This window comes from Thyridium curvatum (genome assembly GCF_004353045.1).
Source record: "Thyridium curvatum strain D216 chromosome Unknown NODE_54_length_294788_cov_77.042876, whole genome shotgun sequence".
NCBI lineage: Eukaryota > Fungi > Ascomycota > Sordariomycetes > Thyridiales > Thyridiaceae > Thyridium > Thyridium curvatum.
Genome location: NW_022156809.1, coordinates 48,120 through 66,875, shown reverse-complemented (window position 1 = coordinate 66,875; position 18,756 = coordinate 48,120). Strand labels below are relative to the sequence as shown.

The window sequence follows — 18,756 nt, the reverse complement described above, 5'->3', positions numbered from 1 at the left end:
TTCTATAGCCATATCATGATGGGCATAGAATGCCATGAGCACACCCTGCCAGGGACTGCTTCAATTCATTTGCTCTTTCGCGGTGCCCTACCTCAGATGGTTGTAGGAGCTGACCGCGAGAGCAAAGCTTCGGGGGGGAAAGATAAACTAATTGACAGACAACGTATGTCGTCAGGTTTGAACGTGGTATCGTTGAATTTGAATTTGAAAAAAAAAAGAAAAAAAAGAAGAAAAAAAAAAAAAAGAAAACGTGAGAAAATCAACTACCAAAGCATGTCGTCAAACTTGGACAAGCGAGGCAACTCGACCACTCAATATTCGAAACGCAAGGCCTCCCAATTGTCGAGCTCGCAGGTCTCATGTCGCTTGGATCCGGGATGGTCCTCATCCCTGGAACCAGGAGACAGCGACCGCTTTCGACTTGAGGAGTTATCTTGCTTGGTGCTTTTCATGTTATCGAAGACAAACTCTTCCAATGTTCCAACGAGTTTCACCGAGCCAGGCTCAACAAAATCCTTTTTGTGCCAAACCAAGCCTGCCTCTCTCATCGCCTTGAAGTTTGCAAGGGTAACGGGGTGTTTGTTTCGCTGCTCCTCGTATTCTTTCGCCCATTCCGCGGTGGAATCTTCCAGGTCAGATAGTAACTGGGGCTTCTGGTTCGGATTGTCCTGGTAAGCTTTCACCGCATCCCTGACTTGAAGCACCTGCTGATGCCAGGTCGATGCCGTTGTCGGGGGGTTCTCTGGCGAGATCGCTCCACGCTGTTCTTCGGTCTCTACGGTTTCTCGTACTGGCGCTAGTCCAAACTCGGATTTGAGTTCTTTCCATTCAACGTGAGCATGCCTCAATTCCTCATCCGTCATTGGCCGATAGCAGTACACGGGCTTTTCGAGAGTGTAGGTAAAGCCTTCATCCCATCGCTTGACAATGGACCTGATGACAGGGTTGTGCTCTGCCAGCCAACGTGCAAAGGCGATATTGCCGTCGAAGGCGTGCCTGGCGTAGAAGGTGAGCTCTGGGTGTTCCCAGTCCACCTTGGGGTTTACTTTGAACTCTCCGAAGGCATTTTTCGCAGCGATAACCTCGTCCTTCTTGCGAGCTAGATCATCTGCTTCCTGTCCTAGCTTTGCCGCTACCTCATCCCCAGTCAACCTTGAGATATCAGATACGCTCTGCTCGTTGGTGATGTCGACCAAGGCTGCATAGGCAAGGTACCAGTTTGACAGGAGGAGGTTTCGGGTGAGACCAACACAGTATTTCTCAAAGTCCTCAACTGTCCGACCTTTAAGAACATGGCCTAGAAGGATCCAGCGCTCATAGTATAGTCGGTTGAGACTCAACGCAGGTTTCAAAACTGCCAGCCTCGCCTCGTCGATGTGTGACCGTGCGTGCTCTGGTTTTTCTTCGATGCTTCTGATCTCACCAACTAGACGCATACCGTCCTCCTTTACCATGGCTTTGAGAAGCTCGCCACGCCTCGCTCGCTTCTCCTTGAAGATGGTTTCGAACAGCTTGGGCTTTTGTGTCTCCTCGTCTAACTGGTCAAGCTCTTCTAGATCGACGGAATCCTTCCAGATGTCTGTGGCATCCACCCGATGCTGGGACTCGCCGGAGAGGCTTCCAGGGATGCAATCCCTCATGCCTCGCTCGGCCTCGCTGATGGTCTCTTTCTCAAGCCATGTTCCTGCTGGGCCGTCTTCACTGAAGTCGAGTATGGTTGGCTCTCGGTATGCCCGTGCCCACTTGAGATAATGCAGGGTTTCGTAAGGTATGTTGCTCGTGCCTAGCTGAAGGTTTTCGTAGAGTTGCATGCCGCAAGAAACCGGGAGAAGTTCTTGCTGTTGTTTGCAGAATTTCAAGTTCCAGTACTCAAGGCTCCGTGTCACATCAGGGAGCTCGGTACTTGGGCACACTCTTCGAAGCTCCTGTAGAATCGGGTTATTGGCTGCAACCCTATCCCAGTACATCTTCAGGGCCATCTCCATAGTGCTCTGGATCGTGAGAGGCTCGGTTGCATGGGTGAGAGAACACCTGGAACCTTGGATATGGTCCGAGATGTTGACGGCGATGGTTTCGTTAAGGTCAAGCTTCTCAAAGAATTCCTCGGACACAGCGATCAGACGAAGCTTCTTGAACTCTAGCTCCTCAAACGTGTCGGGGTCATCGAGCCTTGTCAAGAGTTGCCGTGGCAGGAGTGCGTAGGCGGAGTTCTCCCCCAACCACAGGCCGTATCTGAGCCTGGCCTCTTCGTCCGTAGCAACATGTCGATCAACGTCGAGCAAGGAACCGGGCTCACAGGCCAGGTTGTATTGCAAGGTTTTGACTATAGAGTAGTCCGGTGTCATGAAGTCGGAGTCGACATGCTCGTGGTGGCTGGCCTCGTCGGCTTCGTTCCCAAGGAAAAACGAACGGTGATCTTGAACGCAAGGGAGGTACCGCTGATAGTCCGCTATGCGTCGGATTGCGATAAGCCCTTCCAAGAGGGACGTGCTGTCAAGATACGGAAAAATCCTCGACTTGAACAGGGCCAGGGCTTCCCCGTCCTTGTTCTCCGATATCAACGTCCGAATATCCTTCAGAATCGTGTCCAACTCGATGTAGTGAGTTTGAAGTTGCATCGAAGAATTGTGAACGAGATCGAGACGTTTCGTGGACTCATTCAGAAGACCGACTGTACTCACACCTTTGCGAAACACACTCATACAGAACCCGGGATTAGCGAGTTCAGTCGCGTTTTCCTGCACGAATTTCTCGCGGTGTTTGTTTCGCAGTAGCTCATGTCCATTTCGAAGGGCATTCTCCGCAAGCGTCTCTCTGACACGCTCCATCTGGGTGTGCAACTTGTGTGGAAGTTTGTCAAATGTGCGGCCAGGATTTTTCTCCCTGAATACTTTCATGAACGCTGCGACCTTGCTTGGTGGGGGCAAACGGCCGAGATTGAGGTAGTATGTGAGAGCCTTGTGTGCAGGCCATGCTGTGTTCAGAACCAGACCCTCCTCATCGGGCGGAGTCGACACATTCTCAGGATGGAAGAACGCGCGGACACGCAGCGCATCTCTCTCCCTGACACTGGAGAACATGGTGCCATCCTCGACGGGATTCAGGGGATGAGAATCGTCCATCAGGGATGTGTGCGAGTTTGCATCAAGCTGAAAATGTCTCAGTCAGATCGTTGATTCTAAGCTCACTACCCGACAGACACTCACCTCTGACTCTGGTTCCATCGCTGGTTCAGATGCTTGTGACCCAGCCGTAGCCTCTGTGGTGTTCGCGTCGGGTGGCTTGTTGCTTACGGGTGCCACAGACGAGCTCGGTGCCGAGGACATTGTACCTAGGTATTCAGCCAGTATCAATGTCGACCTTGAAAATTTCAACCCGCGTATTGGGATCCAGCTATGAATGAAGAGGTGCTTGCAAAGGAAGTGAGCTTCAAATCATGTAGGGAGGTAATCTGAGGGCGAAAACACCCGGCCGTTTGGTTTGGACCAAATGTTGACAAACGATAGATTCGATATCAAGGATCTCAAAAATGCTGGCCTCGTCTCACCAGCTGCTCTGATTGAGCACCCAGAGTCGAGAGAGTTGGTGTCGTGGGAAAAGTGTGCGGGAGAAGGATGATTTCTGGTGTAGAGATGACTAAGATCTGGGATTTCTAACAGCGGGTATTGGCGGCAGGCACGCACCTGGAGTTGTCAAGCTGCCATTCCTTCCCACCAACCCAAGCTTTTGCCCAATTTCTTCTACTGCTTGCCGACCTCCTCCGGGCAGTTAAGCTTAGAGACTGAGACTGTAATCCAGGAGCTCATAGAACAGATCAGATCAAAATAGCTGTAATATTAGAGACTAATAGTTATAGAGTATAGCTAGTATTATATTATATCTATAGTAATTAAGAAAAAAAAAGGGGGGGAAAGGGAAAATATATATATAAAAAAAATGAAAATGAAAAAGAAATGAGAAAAAAAAAAAAGAGAAAAGGGGAAGAAAGAAGACAAAAAAGGCACAACTGCTGTAGGCAGTGATAATAAACTGGGGAACATAGCCCATCAAGGACTTCAGGTGCTGTGGTATAGATAGGCAGCCCATGGTCGAGAGGTCAAAAAGTCCGGGTCCGATTCCGGGGACCCACATCGGAGACGGTCGGCAGCTGTCGGGCTCGAGGACCTTTGCGGTCGGGCCTTTGCGGTCGGACCTTTGCGGTCGGGGGACCGTGGTTGATCAATCCACGATAACAATTGTGTCCTTATCATTGAGAAATGCCACAGTGTCTCTCGAACATGGGTATTGTGTTCATTGTGTCTCTTTCAACTGTGTCGTATCGACAGTGTAACTTGGCTTGTACCTAACAGGTAGACCAAGAATCAAACAAATAGATAGATAGATAGATAGGCAGCCAAGGGTCGCCAGAGTCACATCTTAGGTAGGCACCGACCATGAGCCAGGTCTACATAGAGACCCCTGCTACAGTTTATTTCACGGTGTTGTTGCTGACTCTTGCGGTAACGTTAGTGAATTCCCGTAGGTTGCCTCTAGGCTGCGTTGCAGCGCAGTAGAGATGTCACAACTAAGATAGGGGTCAAATAAACGGTGTGTAAAAGGTTGAAGTTCCATTCCACAGAGCTACCGCAGATATTCGCGCTTCAAGTGCGCGACCGTCAGATTAGCTAAGCTCTCCACAGTAGAGCCAGATCTACACGCAACAACCCCCTAAAGCTTGGGGGTGCTATGGATTCCTGAATAGTCCTCTCAACATCCAAATCTCATCCGAGAACTTCGCGATAGCTCGACCTCGATGGTCCGATTTCTCCACCTCCCGTTTTCGCTTGTTTGGCACCGCCTGGAGCCACCTCAACATGCGTTGGCTCAGCAGCAAGGACCTCTCAAAGTCAATGATCAGGACCCCATTGATCTCCGCATTGAACAGCATGTTTGGCCTTCGTATATCCTTGTGGCGTACTCCCAGCTGATGTATTGCGCGCAACGACCGTACCGCCGCCCCTTCCAGTTCACCCTCCGCGCCATCAGCAATAGCCAGATCAATGTAATTTCCTCCCCACGACAGGAAGGTCATGTGTATTACGTAGGCTCGGTAGCCATAGTAATAAATCTTGTTCATCGATCGGAGGTCGATGGCCCCGAGGAAGACGGGCACATGTCTACCTTGGATGGGCTGCAGACGTCGGTAAACGGCGGCCTCATGCTCAAGGTCTTTAACAAATGCCCGAAACGTGCCCTTGCTGACGAAGGTATAGCAATACGCAAGCAAGGTCACTCTGAACAGGACGCCGCACGCACCACTCGGCCCCAACGGCGTGATCCCGTCGTCTAATGTCCGTTCTAGCTGCTGCCGGAGAAGCTCGAGGAATTCGGCGTGATCGATCGGATGACGGGCAAGGGCGCGGCCCGGGCCAGTGTCGTGGCCGTGGTGATTGTTGGGCTGCCGGCTGTGCAGTGACATGTTTGGGCATCTTGGATCGAGGACATGGCTATTGACGAGTCCTGCAAGGCACTTTTGCGTACAATATGGCCTTCCTTGCTCCTTGTCGTTGCTTGCTCCTCTCTCTCCTCCTTGTTCTCGGGCCTGTTGTGCCAGTATTCGCTGACTGCGTCGTCTGTAGTAAGGAGATCGGTCGACACCCTCGTAAGCTTCCGGTATCTAACCGGGTGAGCTCTTCGGCGCATTTCGTTCGTCCTCTGGGATCGACCGTAGCGTCGTCTCGAAATCTTCGTTCCACGTCTTCAAATTCTCAGTCGCTTGGCGCCGCTCTTCTTGCCCAGGCAACCGTTGTCCACCCGCCGGACCAAGAGCCATGAGACTAAAGGCCAGGTACTGACCGACCGCCGTGCATAAGCGAAAATGGTTAGGGTGGGCCGCCACTTCCGCATCCGGCTCGGCTAGGTGATAGAAAAGCGTCTCAGGCTCGCGCCAGTCAACCTTCAGGAACGCTATCGCCTCGCCCGTGGTCAACACCCCATACTCGAGTCCGCCCTGATCATGTACTGGTAGATCTCCGTAATGGCCAGCGCAGTCAGCCTCTCCGCATGATACTGGAAACGCCCGTCTGGGTCCACGGACGATGGAATCGTCTTCCGGTTGACCACGTCCTTGTAGATATTCATTGGGCATAGACCGACACGAAGGTGCGGCGCGGTCAGAGGCGACTTGTAGCCGGAAACCTAGATCAGCGCAGGTCTTAGCGAACCCGCGTTGTCGGATCGGTAGACGCATCCCGGGTTGAGAAGGATGCCGTTTCCTAGATCAAATGCCATTCTCGCCTCCTCCACCTCTTTAAGCTCGGCAATGATGCTTTTGACCGAATCCATGACGTTGTCGTTCATGAAGTAGCTGAGCCGCCCCTCGTCTCTGATCACCCGCTTCGACATCTTCTGCCCCAACTGGGAAAGGAGGGATTGGCTGTCAAAAACGCGACGATTGGTAGGGAAGGCGTTGTAGAGGGTGCCGAATGCGATCCTCTGTTGTTGAAGAAAGTTGGACCATGGTCGAAGATTTGTGGGACACCACTTGTTTTGCGGGTTCGTGATAGGACCCTTTGAGGTCAATTTCGGCCTCGGTCCAACGGTGAGTTTGGAAAAAAGAAGGGAGTGGCAGGCAGCGATATATTCGTCGAGTGTCGTAGGCTGGGTCTGTCGTCGCACCTCATCGGTCTGTTGTCGCAGCTCATCGGTCTCTCGTCGCACCTCATCGATGCGTCGTAGCAGCTCCTGTTCTTCTTCCTCCCATGCGGCGGCCCGTTGTTCCTCATCGGCGCGTCGTCGCTCCGCTGCATCGGCGCGTCGCTCCGCTGCATCGATGCGTCGTAGCAGCTCCTGCTTTTCTTCCTCCAGCTCTTCTGCAGTCCTTGATCCATCCATGATGCGTAGGCTTGATCTCCCAGTGAGAATACCGTAAAATCTCAAGAAATTCGACGAAGAACTACTGCACCAACCCTGTCAAGTGATGGTCAGACTAGTTGACGGACTGCTGACAGAAGTACTTGTCCATCATCGAGCCCATCGGATTTAGGCAGTGGGATAGCCCTTCCGAGTTCCAGGGCAAGGGTGCGACAAGGATATTGATTGTTGAGATCGAGGTATCTGTCAACTATTCAGACGCCCAATTGCCTGTCTTCCATACAAATAACCATGGAATGGCTCACAAAGTGGAGTTCTTGGTGGATTTCTTAGCGGAGGTGTCAAGGGCAAGTTGGCACAACCCTGTCAGGTATCGCGGCGCTAGACCAGGGCCTTGTTGACGTTGAAATCTCGAAGTATCTTTGATTTTTGTGGAGGTTTTGTGACCTGGCAAGGGAGTGAAAACTTTGACCAGCAACCTCCGTACGGATCAAAACAAAGAATTTGGAGTTTTTGTATGGGAGCAGGGGTCGTTTTGGGCGTTTTGGGCGTTTTTAGCTCTTCGTCGAACTTTTTGAGATTACACGGGTAGAAGTGAATGTATTATGAAGTTGAGAGTGGGGCCGCAGCAGCGCGTTGCGGCGGGGGTTCTGACCCACCTTTTAGACCTCCAATGTCCCGCGTGATCACGTGGCCATCTTCGCCGCTGTGGCTGTGGCTTGATGTTTGCCTTCAGCCACAAAAGAGAACCATGTCCCCACTATCACACGTGATTGAAAACCCTTCGCCTAAATTCCCTATTTGGTCTAAGCGCACACATTTTTCCAATGGTACCAAACCAAAACTTTTTTGTGTGCCTCATCAATCCATCCGTCCGCACAATCTCAAACTCGCCTCGTCCATCCTCAACGACATCACGGAGACACCGACAAGATGAGTACGTCGACGACACTCCCTCCCTCTGCGTCGATGTGTCTGAGTACTGACCGTTTGCTATAGCCAAGGGTACCTCCAGCTTCGGCAAGGTTCGTCGCCTTCCAACCACCACCACCTCCGACCTCACGACAGCATCACTAACATAAACAAATCCAGCGCCACAACAAGACGCACGGTCTTTGCCGTCGTTGCGGTTAGTTTACACCATTTCCGGCGCCGGGGAGCTCGAGACGCGAACCTGGGAGCGATTGGGGCGCGTGGGAGCGTGCGGGATGCGAGAGACAATGGCTGACGAGGATTGAACATACAGGTCGCCGCTCCATGCACATCCAGAAGAAGACCTGCGCTTCGTGCGGTTTCCCTGCTGCCAAGACCCGCAAGTGTACGTTTGCCGCTGAAGAATGGAGTGCTCGTTGGATGGGGGATCCGGAGAAAGCTGACCTTGGTGGTAGACAACTGGAGCGAGAAGGCCAAGCGGAGAAAGACCGACGGCACCGGCCGCATGCGCTACCTCAGCACCGTCACCCGACGATTCAAGAACGGCTTCCAGACTGGCACCCCCAAGGGCGCCCGGGGTGCTCCCACTTCATAAGCGAGGGGACGAGGAAGAAGGATGATTTGGGCTGTGCATTTGGGTGTCTGAGGGGAACGGACGGACTGGGGCATCTTTTTGCTTGATGAATTATTCTACAGTCAGGGTTCACGGTCATACAGCAAGGTCAACAAAAATGCCAATTCTTTGCTTCAGATGAAGCATCCTCACACCAAACTGGGTCCTCCTCGAAGCACTCAGCTCTCCTGCGTTGCCGGCGGCGTTATGTGATTTCGAAGCCCTGGAGCTCGGTTGCGATGGTAATTTGGAACCGGGACACTCCGATGCTGCTGCTGCTTATGATATCCGAGCGAATAATGGGAGGCAATGGGAAGACAATTGCACATTACGATCGCTGATCTATCTGTTGCATGGGTATCGTTGAATTTTGTGACAAGCCACTCACTCTATCTGCATCACGGCTCTACTGCCCCCGACCGAACACCCGGACGCCGCCATCGCTCCCGACATGATACAGATACTCGACGCCCGGAACTTTCTCGCCCGTGTCATCGCCCCCGTGCGTGATTCGCACTACGCCGCTCACATCATTGGCCGTGCCCGTGTCCAACAACCGCAAGCTGAGAACCGTTTCCGCCTGGTGCGCCAGCGCCAGTACGAATGCTGCGTGTTCCTTTTCCAACGTCGTAGATTGTGACGATACCAGAGGCTCGTCGGCCGACGCGGTCACGAGACAGCTGTAAACTTTCTGTGAGACAATGTAAGCATGCACTGCCTGGCTAGACTGTAGCGCAGGGGTTGGAGCCACGCTCTCTTACCTCTCGGAGATCAAGAAGTAGATCCTGCAAGCCACCGCTCGTGACCGCGGAGCCCTGCCGCAGTGCTGATTCGTCCCCTGCCGTCGCTGCCAGTAGAAGGTCCGGCTGGTCGATGACCAAGACGACCTTGGGCTGCCCTCCTCCGGCGCCCGACGACGCCAGCAGCTCGTCTACGGCGGCGTGTATCGTGCGGCCGATACCAGAGAGCCCGGAGCTCGCGCTCAGTATCGCCGCACCGGTACTGCTGCTGCTGCTGCTCGTCTGGTTACCCTTGGCGACGGCGCCGCCGCCGCCGTCCAGAAACAGGCCGGTCAGGCCGTCTATGAACTTGAACCGGCCCTTGCGCGACTGCATTTCCAAGTCCAGGCCCTGATACAATTCCTCTGTGTATGAGCTGATGGTGTCATTCTCTCTGAAGGAGGGGGAAAGGAAAAGAAAGGAGGATGGATCCGAGTGCAAAACATACCAGCCTGCCAGCGCCGTCGCGCCAAAAGGCGTAGTCCCTCATGAAGCTCACCAACACGACGCTCACGTCCTGCTGGCGCTGCTCCCCGCCGGCCTCCTCTTCTTCGTCGTCGTTAGCCTGTCGATGCTTCGCTGGTAGCTGGTGATGGCTGAGCAGGTAGGCCGTCAGGTACCGCAGGACGAGCCAGTTGGTGCTGGCGCCCAGGACCGACGTGAGCAGGGCGAGCGAGCCGGCGGCGGGCGGCAGGGCGAGGCACGGCTCCAGCAGGGGCGGGATGCTCCTGTTGGAGAGGGAGGACGACGGGCCCGGTGGCGTGCGGAGGGCCATTTGAGCTTCCTTCACGGACGGACGGACGTATGCAGAGATTCGCGTGTATCACAAAACAAAGAAAAAAAAAGGGGAAAGCAAGAAGAAATAGAGGATATTCCCAAGTATCGGAGGTGGTCTAAATGGAGTGAATATCACAAGTGTGGATGATGGTGATGATAGCATGCGTTGAAGGCGTTTGGCGGGGCTGTAAGTTTTTGATAACATTTTGAGCTGCGAAGGCCTGAGGGTTACGGTGCGTAGAGGGACTAATACAGACGGTGCCGTGTTGAGTCGATGGCCCATAATAATACAGTGCGTAGACCGGAGAGCACCGTATGCTCCACCAGCTCGATCAGGGTCTTGCAAGAGTTTGTTCCTCTCAGAGCATCCTTCGAATATGCTTGGGAAGAACAGAGCTTCTTTATCTTGGTTTGGTATCCCGAGAATCAAGAGAGACAGATATCATCGGAATTCGTGTATCGAATACCACACAGACGCCGGGACGAAATGTACTCCCTCTTCTCCTGATGCATTGACTTGAGCTTGTCTGACCAACACACAAACAAGACCCAGGACAAGATGCAATCCGTAGATATTCAAGACATCTCATGCTTCTATTATCATTCATCCAGGACCCAGCAACTCAGCGTCCCCTTGCAGATCGCCCACCCTCAGAACTCCTCGCTATTCCCAATTTCATCTCGATGACCTTCCCCGCCCAAAAAGCCTGTGAGCCAGCCCCTTTCCATTCCCACAATGCATGCCATGTCCTCTTCCATCAATCAATCAATCAATACCGCTCCATAATCCACTCGCGCCTCTTCTCCTCCCCCATCTCGGCCAGCATCCTGGCCTCGGCCTCCTTGACAGCGACGTACCTCTCCACCACCTCCGGGCCGATGATCTTGACCAGGTCCCCGTCGGCGCGCAGGGCCTCGAGCGCCTGCCCCAGGGACTCGGGCAGCCGGTCGCGCACGCCCATCTCGCGCCTGTCGTTGTCCGTCATGCGCGCCGGGTCGAGCTCGCAGTCGCGCCAGACCATCTCCTCGCCGCGCACGACGCCGGCCGCGCCGGCCAGCAGCACGGCACCGAGCGCCATGTACGGGTTGGCCAGGCCGTCCATCGACTTGAGCTCCCAGTGGCTGCCCTCGATCTTGCGCAGCGCCGCCTCGCGGTTCTGCGTGCCCCAGGCCACCCACCGCCCGCCCGCCCACACGCTGTCCGCGAGCCGCTCGTAGCTGGCCGGGCTGCTGGCCGTGAAGGCCGTGAGGGCGTGCAGGTGCCGGAGGATGCCGGCGTAGAACGCTTCGTACACCTTGGGCCTGTCGCCGTGGGGGCTCGCGATGGACATGTGCACGTGCGCGGCCGTCCCGGCCGCGTGGGCAAACGGCTTGGGGTGCAGCGTCATCTTGTAGCCTGCGGCCACGGCGAGGGCCGACATGACGTCTCTCGCGTGTACGAGGGTGTCGACGGCCTCGACCGGCGGCAGCGGAGCGAGTGTGAGCTCGAACTGCCCGGCCGCGCTTTCGGTGTGGATCTGCTCGACTTGGATTCCCATGCTGTTCAGGTCGGTGGCCATGCTCTTGAGCAGAGCCGAGACCTTGGGGTCGGCGAAGTAGTGTGACGTAGACCAAGAGTGGCCGTCGTTGGTCAGGGTCTCGTATCGCCTGTCCGACCCGGTCCCGGTGCGCTGGACGAGGAGAAACTCTATTTCAAACCCGATGAGAAACTTGAGCTCCTGCTGGAGGGCCAGTTCCGTGGCGCGAATCAGCTGCGAGCGTGGGCACAGGGCGACCCGGGACCCGTCTTTCTCACGGAACTCGCCGCACATGCTGATGTGCCCCTGAATCGGCCCCGGCTTCAGGGACGAAAAGTCCGGATGTATCCTGTACTCTCCTGTCGCACTCGCTCCCTGAACCATCGTGTCATTCTGCAGCAGACCGAGCGCGGCCTTTGTGATGCCAATGTCGACCGGCTTTCCCTCCTCGAGCAGACTGACAAATCGACCGTACGGCACCATGCGCATGCGAGGGGTCGCCGTGTAATCGAGCCAGGAGATCCGCACAAAATCGGGAATCTCGCGACCCCTCATGAAGAACTCCAACACCTCGAGGTCCGTCCGCCTGCCATCTGGCGCGCTTCCCGGCGTCGTGAGGCCGTCGCTGTCAAGCTCCTCGAACTCGAGCTCCAGCTGGTAGAGTTTATTCGAGTTGTTGAAGAAGACGTCTCTCGTCAGCTGGACCGCCGCCCGCCAGCCCAAGTGCCCTTTTCGAACGTAATCGCACAGCACCTGCGCACCGGAATTAGCTTCCCATCCATCCAGACAGACTTTTTTCCAGGAACCCCCCGTCCGGTTCGGGACCTACCGTCTCCAAGCACTCGCGGACCTGCATGACCGCCAGCAGGTACGTTTCCGAGAACCAGTGTCCGTCTGTGCTCCAGAGGATCTTGGACCACGGGCAGAGCTCCAGGATCTGCCTGATGACGCCTTCCTGCCCGTCCCGGCTGACAAAGGGAAAGACCTCGCCAATGTCGGCGTAGACATTGGCGTAGACGCTGGCCAGGTACCCGGCCTCCCGCGTGAAGGGGTAGCTGGCGTGCAGGAGCACCATCGGCACGGTCGGGTAGGCGCGGATGAACTCCTGCAGGTGCGACGGCGAAGCCTTGGCGAGGGTGATGTCGTTGTCGCCGAGCCCCGTGTGGAACTGGATCGGCTTCTTGTGGCGGGCCTGGCTCTGCCGGATCAGGACGGCGGTGTGGTGGACGAACAGGTCGTTGAGGCCCTCGTGCTGGAGCCGCTTGAACTTGCCGCTCTCCTCGTAGCCCATCATGATGTCGGCAAACGACTCTCTCGCCGCGGCGATGTCGACAACCTTAGGCACCTTCAGCCCCGTGCGGTAGCAGATGACCGACTTGAACGAGACGACCTCGGGGTCGGCGATCGCCTGCTTGATCTGGGTGTCGAACTCCTCGAGCATGTTGTCGAAGACGTCGTCGACGTCCGGGCCGTCCTGGTCAAAGGCGCGGCCGTGGCGGTCGATGATCTCGGTCGCGACGGCCTCGATGCGGACGATGCGCTTGCAGCTGCCGCCGCGCGTGAAGTTGTTGTGCCACGCGTAGTCGTACACGTCGTCCTCGTCGTCGAGGCCGTCGTCGAGCAGGATCGTCTCGATGCCGTCGAGGCACTCGGACACCCAGTCGTCCGGGCACTCGATGCGCTTCTGCTCGATCGCCGCCACGACCGACTCCCACGTCGGCCCGCAGTCGAGGACGGAGGCGAGCTGCTTCACGGCGCGGTGGTGGGCCAGGCTGGTGGTCGTGGCGTGGATGGCGTCCCCGTGGGCCTCTGTGGCCATGTTCAGCAGGGGCTTCCGGCTGAGCATCTCGGTTTTGAGCAGGGGGTGAGCATGGTTGTCGATGATCGGGGTGCTCCGGATAACGCGGCACACCTCGTCGAGCTGGGCTTTGGTGACGCCGCGGGCATTCCTGCCACCCAGATACGACGCCATGAGGTGTATTGGCAAATATTTTGGTGATCTCTGAAGGATAGAGAGGCCGGATTAGGCTGCAATAATTAAAAGAGTGGTATAGATATGGCAGGGTGCCGAGTAAGATATTAGTGCGTGCGGCAAGGAGACAGGAGCGTCCAGCCAAGGTTCCTGCTGTCTAGAAAGGCGAAGATATGGGTGGTGAATGATGTTCGAAGAGTATGGATAATAATAAGTAATATTGCGGTCTCGCCGCAGGAGGAAGTGCTGCCGAGAGGAGCAAAAGCAAGTATCAATCAACGAGAACACGGAAGTCTATCTGGCGCTGCTTCGAGGAGCACTTCACATGGTGCAGCAGGTTGTGCTGCAGTGCCGGGTGCGATACGACGACGACTGGTGCTTGCAGAGGAAGTAGGTTACACATTTCCATCTACGGCGAGGCCTGCTGGGTAGTTGGAAGGCTCGAGGCGAGAGGAACGGCACCGGGGCGAGACAGACAGGCGGGAGGCGGGAGGCGGATCATGCAAGGACAACGTGGTGTTGTTCGAGAGGCAAGTCAGCAGCAGCAGCAGGAGAGGTGTAAGGATCAGGAAGCAGTAATGTGTATGTAGGTGGCAGACAGATGGCAACAGGGAGAAAGCACCAGTAGTCGTAATCGGAAGTGTATATGTGCGCGCGTGCTGTGTACGGTTTAGACTCTAGTGGTGTCGATGTATCGAAAAAGCCAAAAGGCGGTCCTGGTGTGTGCATGTGCAGGGGCGGGAGAGAGACCCGACGGTGGAGAGCTGTATGCAAGCTGGTGGTGGAAGGCCGGGGAACCAGGACCAAGAGGGCATAGGCACAAAGTTACAGCTCGAGAAGAAATAAAAAAGCACACTAAGAACGAAGAGAGTAGTGACATTTCAGCGGCACCAACACCCAAGAGTGGGCAAAATGGAGACGGAGCTGGTAGCACGTTTGTACATACTGGATGTGCAGGACGTGCAGGATGTGTAGGTACACACCCTCAGGGCCCTGCGAGCAACAAGGTCAAGCTTCGGTGGTAGGTCCCCAAACAAGGTAACGGTTGGCATCCATTGTTCTCTCTGCTGCATGGTCGAGTCCTCACAGGAAATTGACAGGCACAAATACTGCCGAGGAATTAGTCCGATGGGGGTAGCTTTGAGCTGCACAGCCTCACTCCAAAATGAGCCAAAATGAAGGAAGCGGAGCTGCTTCATCTTGTCTCTGCTGTTTGGGCGCCAGGCGCCGGGATCGCTTGTAGGAGAGTGGGATCTTCACAAAACTGACATGACATTGGGTGGCATGATAGATAGACGACAAGAAGAAACAAGAGCGCATGCCAGACATTGCCAGTACCTACTTGCACATTGCTAAGTGGACGCCTTTTCCCCCTGCGAATGACAACCTGGGTACTCGTCATTCGCTCACCGTGTACCCAGCAAAAGATCGATCGAAACCGAGCGAGATACAGCGAGGGTTGTACAGCTAGCTGCAAGCCCCGACCAGCCGGTACACCGTCCGTCCGAACCCACCTGGAACGCTTGGAGGCTCGCTCGATCGAGGGGCAGCTGAAGCTTCCCGCCGGTCGGGCACACGATGCCCCCATCGAGCTTGGCCAGCATCCGTTTTGGGACCACAGTGGCGGAACGGTCCAGGCCCTCCCTGCACCTTTACAGCCAGCCCACGATACGCTTTTTGTTTCCCAAAGAAGACGGTGAGGGGAGGGACCCTGAGAGTTTTGGAAGAGGGGGGCGGCGTGGAGTGAAGAAGGGGGGTGCGAGTGGAGCAAATGTTTCTCTCCTCCCTCCCCATCGGTGTACCAACATCCATCCTGCGCCGCGTGCCATTGCCATGGCCAGATCGTCGAGAGACAACTGGGATTCAGGGAAATTCAGAGAATACGTGTGCTGTTCCCTCCTCTCTTGCCTCTCTCCCCGCTTCACCTATCAAGAAAACTGTGGTTCTGCGATCATCCTCAAACAGGCCAATTCCAGCAGCTCCCTTCCTCATTCAGAGAGATCGGAGGGGAAACGGGGGCGCTCATTGGCCTGTGGGAATGCGCTAAACTTACCTGCCTCACCGACGGTCCACCAGGCTCAGCCCAGTGAAACGGGAGATAAATTCAAGAAATGTCTTGGCGTGCGGTCTAGACCAGCCGCTGGCCATTTGGCGGCCTGTGCGCGCGGCGCCCCGGAATTGACGGCTCCCGCGCCCTCTCGTACAATACATTGTGTGAATCTCAGTGCTGCAGCCTGCTGCACATTTGATGTGGGGACCCTCCAAGCTTCTGCTCTCCAGCTTAAGCGCGAGCTTGACACACACCTCAAGCTTGCACACACGAGCTCTCCAGGCTACGCTGTTGTCGATATGTTGTTCCCTTCCTTCGTCGTAGAGACAGAGCGGTGTGTGCGCCGCAAAGAGGACAGCTGAACTGGTATGTCACCTCGACTGTACTTGTACGTATGTCACAAGCGAGCGCGCGCCTTGGCACTCCTCATGGAGACGTTGCAAAACGGTAGACGTCAGCTCGCTCTTGGCCCCCAGTTGGCAGTTATGAAATGCGGTGGGCAGCCAGCACACCTATCAGCGCCGAATAGCCGGTCACTTTTTGCGTCTTTTTTGAAAAATCCCCCCTCCACACAACAACCCTAAAAGGACAATGGAGAGATGGTTGCTTCTTGAGGGCCAGGGTTGACGGCCGATAGTCCTGGACGGTGGCGTCGCTGACCATGCCCGAAGCAGATCTCCGGGCTGGCCAGCGCGCTCAGGAGTGGCCAGTTCGGCCTCCGTGCTCGCCTCGTCTGTCTCACGGAGCGGGAGCCTGGCGGGGCTGGAGTTGGTTGGACGGAGGGCGTGCAGTGCAGTCCTTGGGAGGTACTTGTACTTGTCGAGTGCACCCATGTTCCGTCCGACGTCGGCTGGGAACGTAGGATCGGCTCTGGTCTTTCTGAAACGCTGTCTGCCACGTGCTTGGAGATCGAAGAACGATCGGAAATTGAGGGTCCTGTTTTCCCTCCCGCCGTTCTGCACATTTTGGTCAATGCTCGTTTATTACCTGTGGGACTGTGGTTTCATTGCTTGGCTCGCTGCGCGGCACTTGTACCCGCTTTTTCTTGTTTTCTCCCCCCCCCTAGCACTGACCATTGGTGACAATTTGGCGTTTGCGGTCTCCTTTTTTCATACGAGTCGAGCGAGACCTTGCAAGCTTCGAGAAAGTCTGGGCATTGGCACTGGCTAGGGTCACCCTTTAAACAAATTTCAATTAGGTACCTATTATTAGCTCTGTGGAGTGGTTTAAAAAGCATAGGAGGCCTCCCGCTCAAGAAACAGTTCTGTTTTGCATTTGCTTTTCCTACGAAAAAAATCTCGATTTGTGCAGGTCTTGCCTGGTGCCTGGTGCTGAACTTGGAAGCTTGGGCAACTTTGCTCACAGCGAGCGCTACAGGCCTACAATTGGCTTCATACTTACCGCTCATGCGCCACAAATGGATTAGATCGACGAGAAACCTTGCTCGCAATCGACTCCTAGGGGTCGGTCCCACGCGACCAGCTTTTCATTCTCTTGGGCCCTCGCGGGTTTGCTGTCAAGCGGCACGGTCCTAATTCCAAACGGACGGCTGCAGCTGTGCCCTACCCTGGCCATCGCTTCGCTTCTGCACCTCGGTTCTTGTGGACGTGCGGAGTACAAGTAGACCTTGAGCCATTTTCGACCCTGCAATCCTTGTCTTGTCCCCTTGTCTTGCAGCGGCACGCAGCACTCTCGACACGAGAATTCCAGAGCACGCACCTGACATCGACTTGGCTGCGCCCTTTGCAGTGTGCATTCGAGAAACGCAGGATTCTCGAAATCAAAGGGTTGGTCAATTGGACCAAGTAGGCGCTGGGATTACAGGCCAAGAGCGGTCTCGAACCGCCGCCAGCACAGGCATGATGAATGAGTAAATGCCAAAGCATCATTCGATGGTCCTCCTTTACCAGAGGCGCAACCCTCGAACCCACCTGCCGACCATGGCTTTGCTGTCATATTTTGAACTGCCCAAAGTATGGTATGGTATTGGGCAATGCGGCATAGGGTGTCAGGGCACGAAGGGCGTGTCCTGATGATGGTCCGGCATGTGGCCCGTGAAATGCTGACGGGCGGCCGTGACTGAACATCACGGGTCTGTTTGGCTGCGTGCGGTGCACAGCGCACATGCAAAGATACTGTAAGTAAGCTTTTCACGTTGGTTTTGTGCCTTGAACGGAATTCCCTGGCTTGAATGGTCTCCGAGTACTGTCAAGTATGTCAAATATGTCCATTCCCAAGCTTCAGGACTGGGGGACTAGTAATTGAAGAAAATTGTATGGAGCTTTGCGGGGATTCGGGGTTCGCTCAGAGCACCACGAAACGGCCGCTGGGGAGAAGACGACTGGACTGCTGTGAATGCGCGTGCTCGCGATCTGGGTAGGGTTGGGTTTGCCTTATATATCAAGAGAATAAGGGGCTCTCTCTCTGCCCATTGCATCGTGCCGAACTTCCGAGACCATGACGCGCGGCAGCTCGACTAGCTAGGGCCAAGACAGACAAGCTTTTTCACCCATGCAACACCCAAGAAATTCCCCGGATCTTGGGACATCGTGTCGCTCAGACGTGCAGGATGGGTGCGGAATTAAACCAAGAAAAATAGGAAACACTATCCTGCCATTCCGATGAGGCTTCTTGGGTCGTGTGCGCGACTTGGCTTGTCCTTTAAAGAGGTGGCAGCGATGGCACGTGAACTATCCATAATTTACCTCCGTGTCTGCCAGCGCGGAAGGGGCCACCAATGCGGGACTACTGCCATTCTCAGACAACCAGAGTAACAGAGAAGAAGAGAACTCAATTCCCCTTCTTTCACTACGTGGATCCAGCAAGAGACGAACAGTTCAACCGACGTGGGGGAATCCGGGTTATGAGAAGCTGATCTGCGCCAGTTTCCGGGCGCTCACCACCAACGAACAAGTGCCGCTGCCACCGCCGGCAGATCGGCATTGACGATGGGGGAACGTGGGTGTGTCTGGCAACACGCAAAAGTCCCAATATCTAGGGATCCGTTGATCTCCCTACGTTGGTCTCCCTCTGCCTCCTCTCTGCCTCCTCCTCTCTTGGGTGCTAAATTTAGCATCACGATCTACCTACCTGCCGCTCCACGTCGTCTGTGTTAGTCTGCGTGTGGCTTGATACCCGGGTTCGGGTTGGCATGCAACAAAGTTTGGCTGGTGAACCATGGCTTTTTGGCGTCGCGGCGCACCCGAAGAACTGCCAGCCCGGAACGAGGAAATTCGTGTAGGCTAGCCATTTCCATGCCAGCC

The 18,756-nt window shown here is 55.3% G+C and overlaps 5 protein-coding genes across 5 annotated transcripts; 1 reads left to right on the top strand and 4 right to left on the bottom strand.

Annotated features, from left to right (window-relative positions):
* Positions 1 to 311: 311 nt before the first annotated feature.
* On the bottom strand, positions 312 to 3,326 carry E0L32_008284 (uncharacterized protein; the record flags this gene model as incomplete). The annotated part of the gene is made up of 2 exons (XM_031143122.1): positions 312 to 3,149; positions 3,207 to 3,326. 2 exons carry the CDS (start codon positions 3,324 to 3,326, stop codon positions 312 to 314), a joined length of 2,958 nt encoding a protein of 985 aa, XP_030992426.1.
* A 1,397-nt stretch (positions 3,327 to 4,723) lies between these two features.
* E0L32_008283 (uncharacterized protein) lies at positions 4,724 to 6,873 on the bottom strand (the record flags this gene model as incomplete). Its single annotated transcript, XM_031143121.1, has 4 exons — positions 4,724 to 5,437; positions 5,521 to 5,603; positions 5,662 to 6,162; positions 6,204 to 6,873. 4 exons carry the CDS (start codon positions 6,871 to 6,873, stop codon positions 4,724 to 4,726), a joined length of 1,968 nt encoding a protein of 655 aa, XP_030992425.1.
* A 912-nt stretch (positions 6,874 to 7,785) lies between these two features.
* Positions 7,786 to 8,380, top strand: E0L32_008282 (uncharacterized protein; the record flags this gene model as incomplete). The annotated part of the gene is made up of 5 exons (XM_031143120.1): positions 7,786 to 7,789; positions 7,852 to 7,877; positions 7,945 to 7,981; positions 8,099 to 8,170; positions 8,241 to 8,380. The coding sequence occupies 5 exons, from the start codon at positions 7,786 to 7,788 to the stop codon at positions 8,378 to 8,380; spliced, it is 279 nt and encodes a 92-aa protein (XP_030992424.1).
* Positions 8,381 to 8,928: 548 nt separating this feature from the next.
* Positions 8,929 to 9,952, bottom strand: E0L32_008281 (uncharacterized protein; the record flags this gene model as incomplete). The annotated part of the gene is made up of 3 exons (XM_031143119.1): positions 8,929 to 9,078; positions 9,160 to 9,528; positions 9,626 to 9,952. The coding sequence occupies 3 exons, from the start codon at positions 9,950 to 9,952 to the stop codon at positions 8,929 to 8,931; spliced, it is 846 nt and encodes a 281-aa protein (XP_030992423.1).
* Positions 9,953 to 10,724: 772 nt separating this feature from the next.
* On the bottom strand, positions 10,725 to 13,443 carry E0L32_008280 (uncharacterized protein; the record flags this gene model as incomplete). Its single annotated transcript, XM_031143116.1, has 2 exons — positions 10,725 to 12,224; positions 12,301 to 13,443. 2 exons carry the CDS (start codon positions 13,441 to 13,443, stop codon positions 10,725 to 10,727), a joined length of 2,643 nt encoding a protein of 880 aa, XP_030992422.1.
* Between the last annotated feature and the right edge of the window lie 5,313 nt (positions 13,444 to 18,756).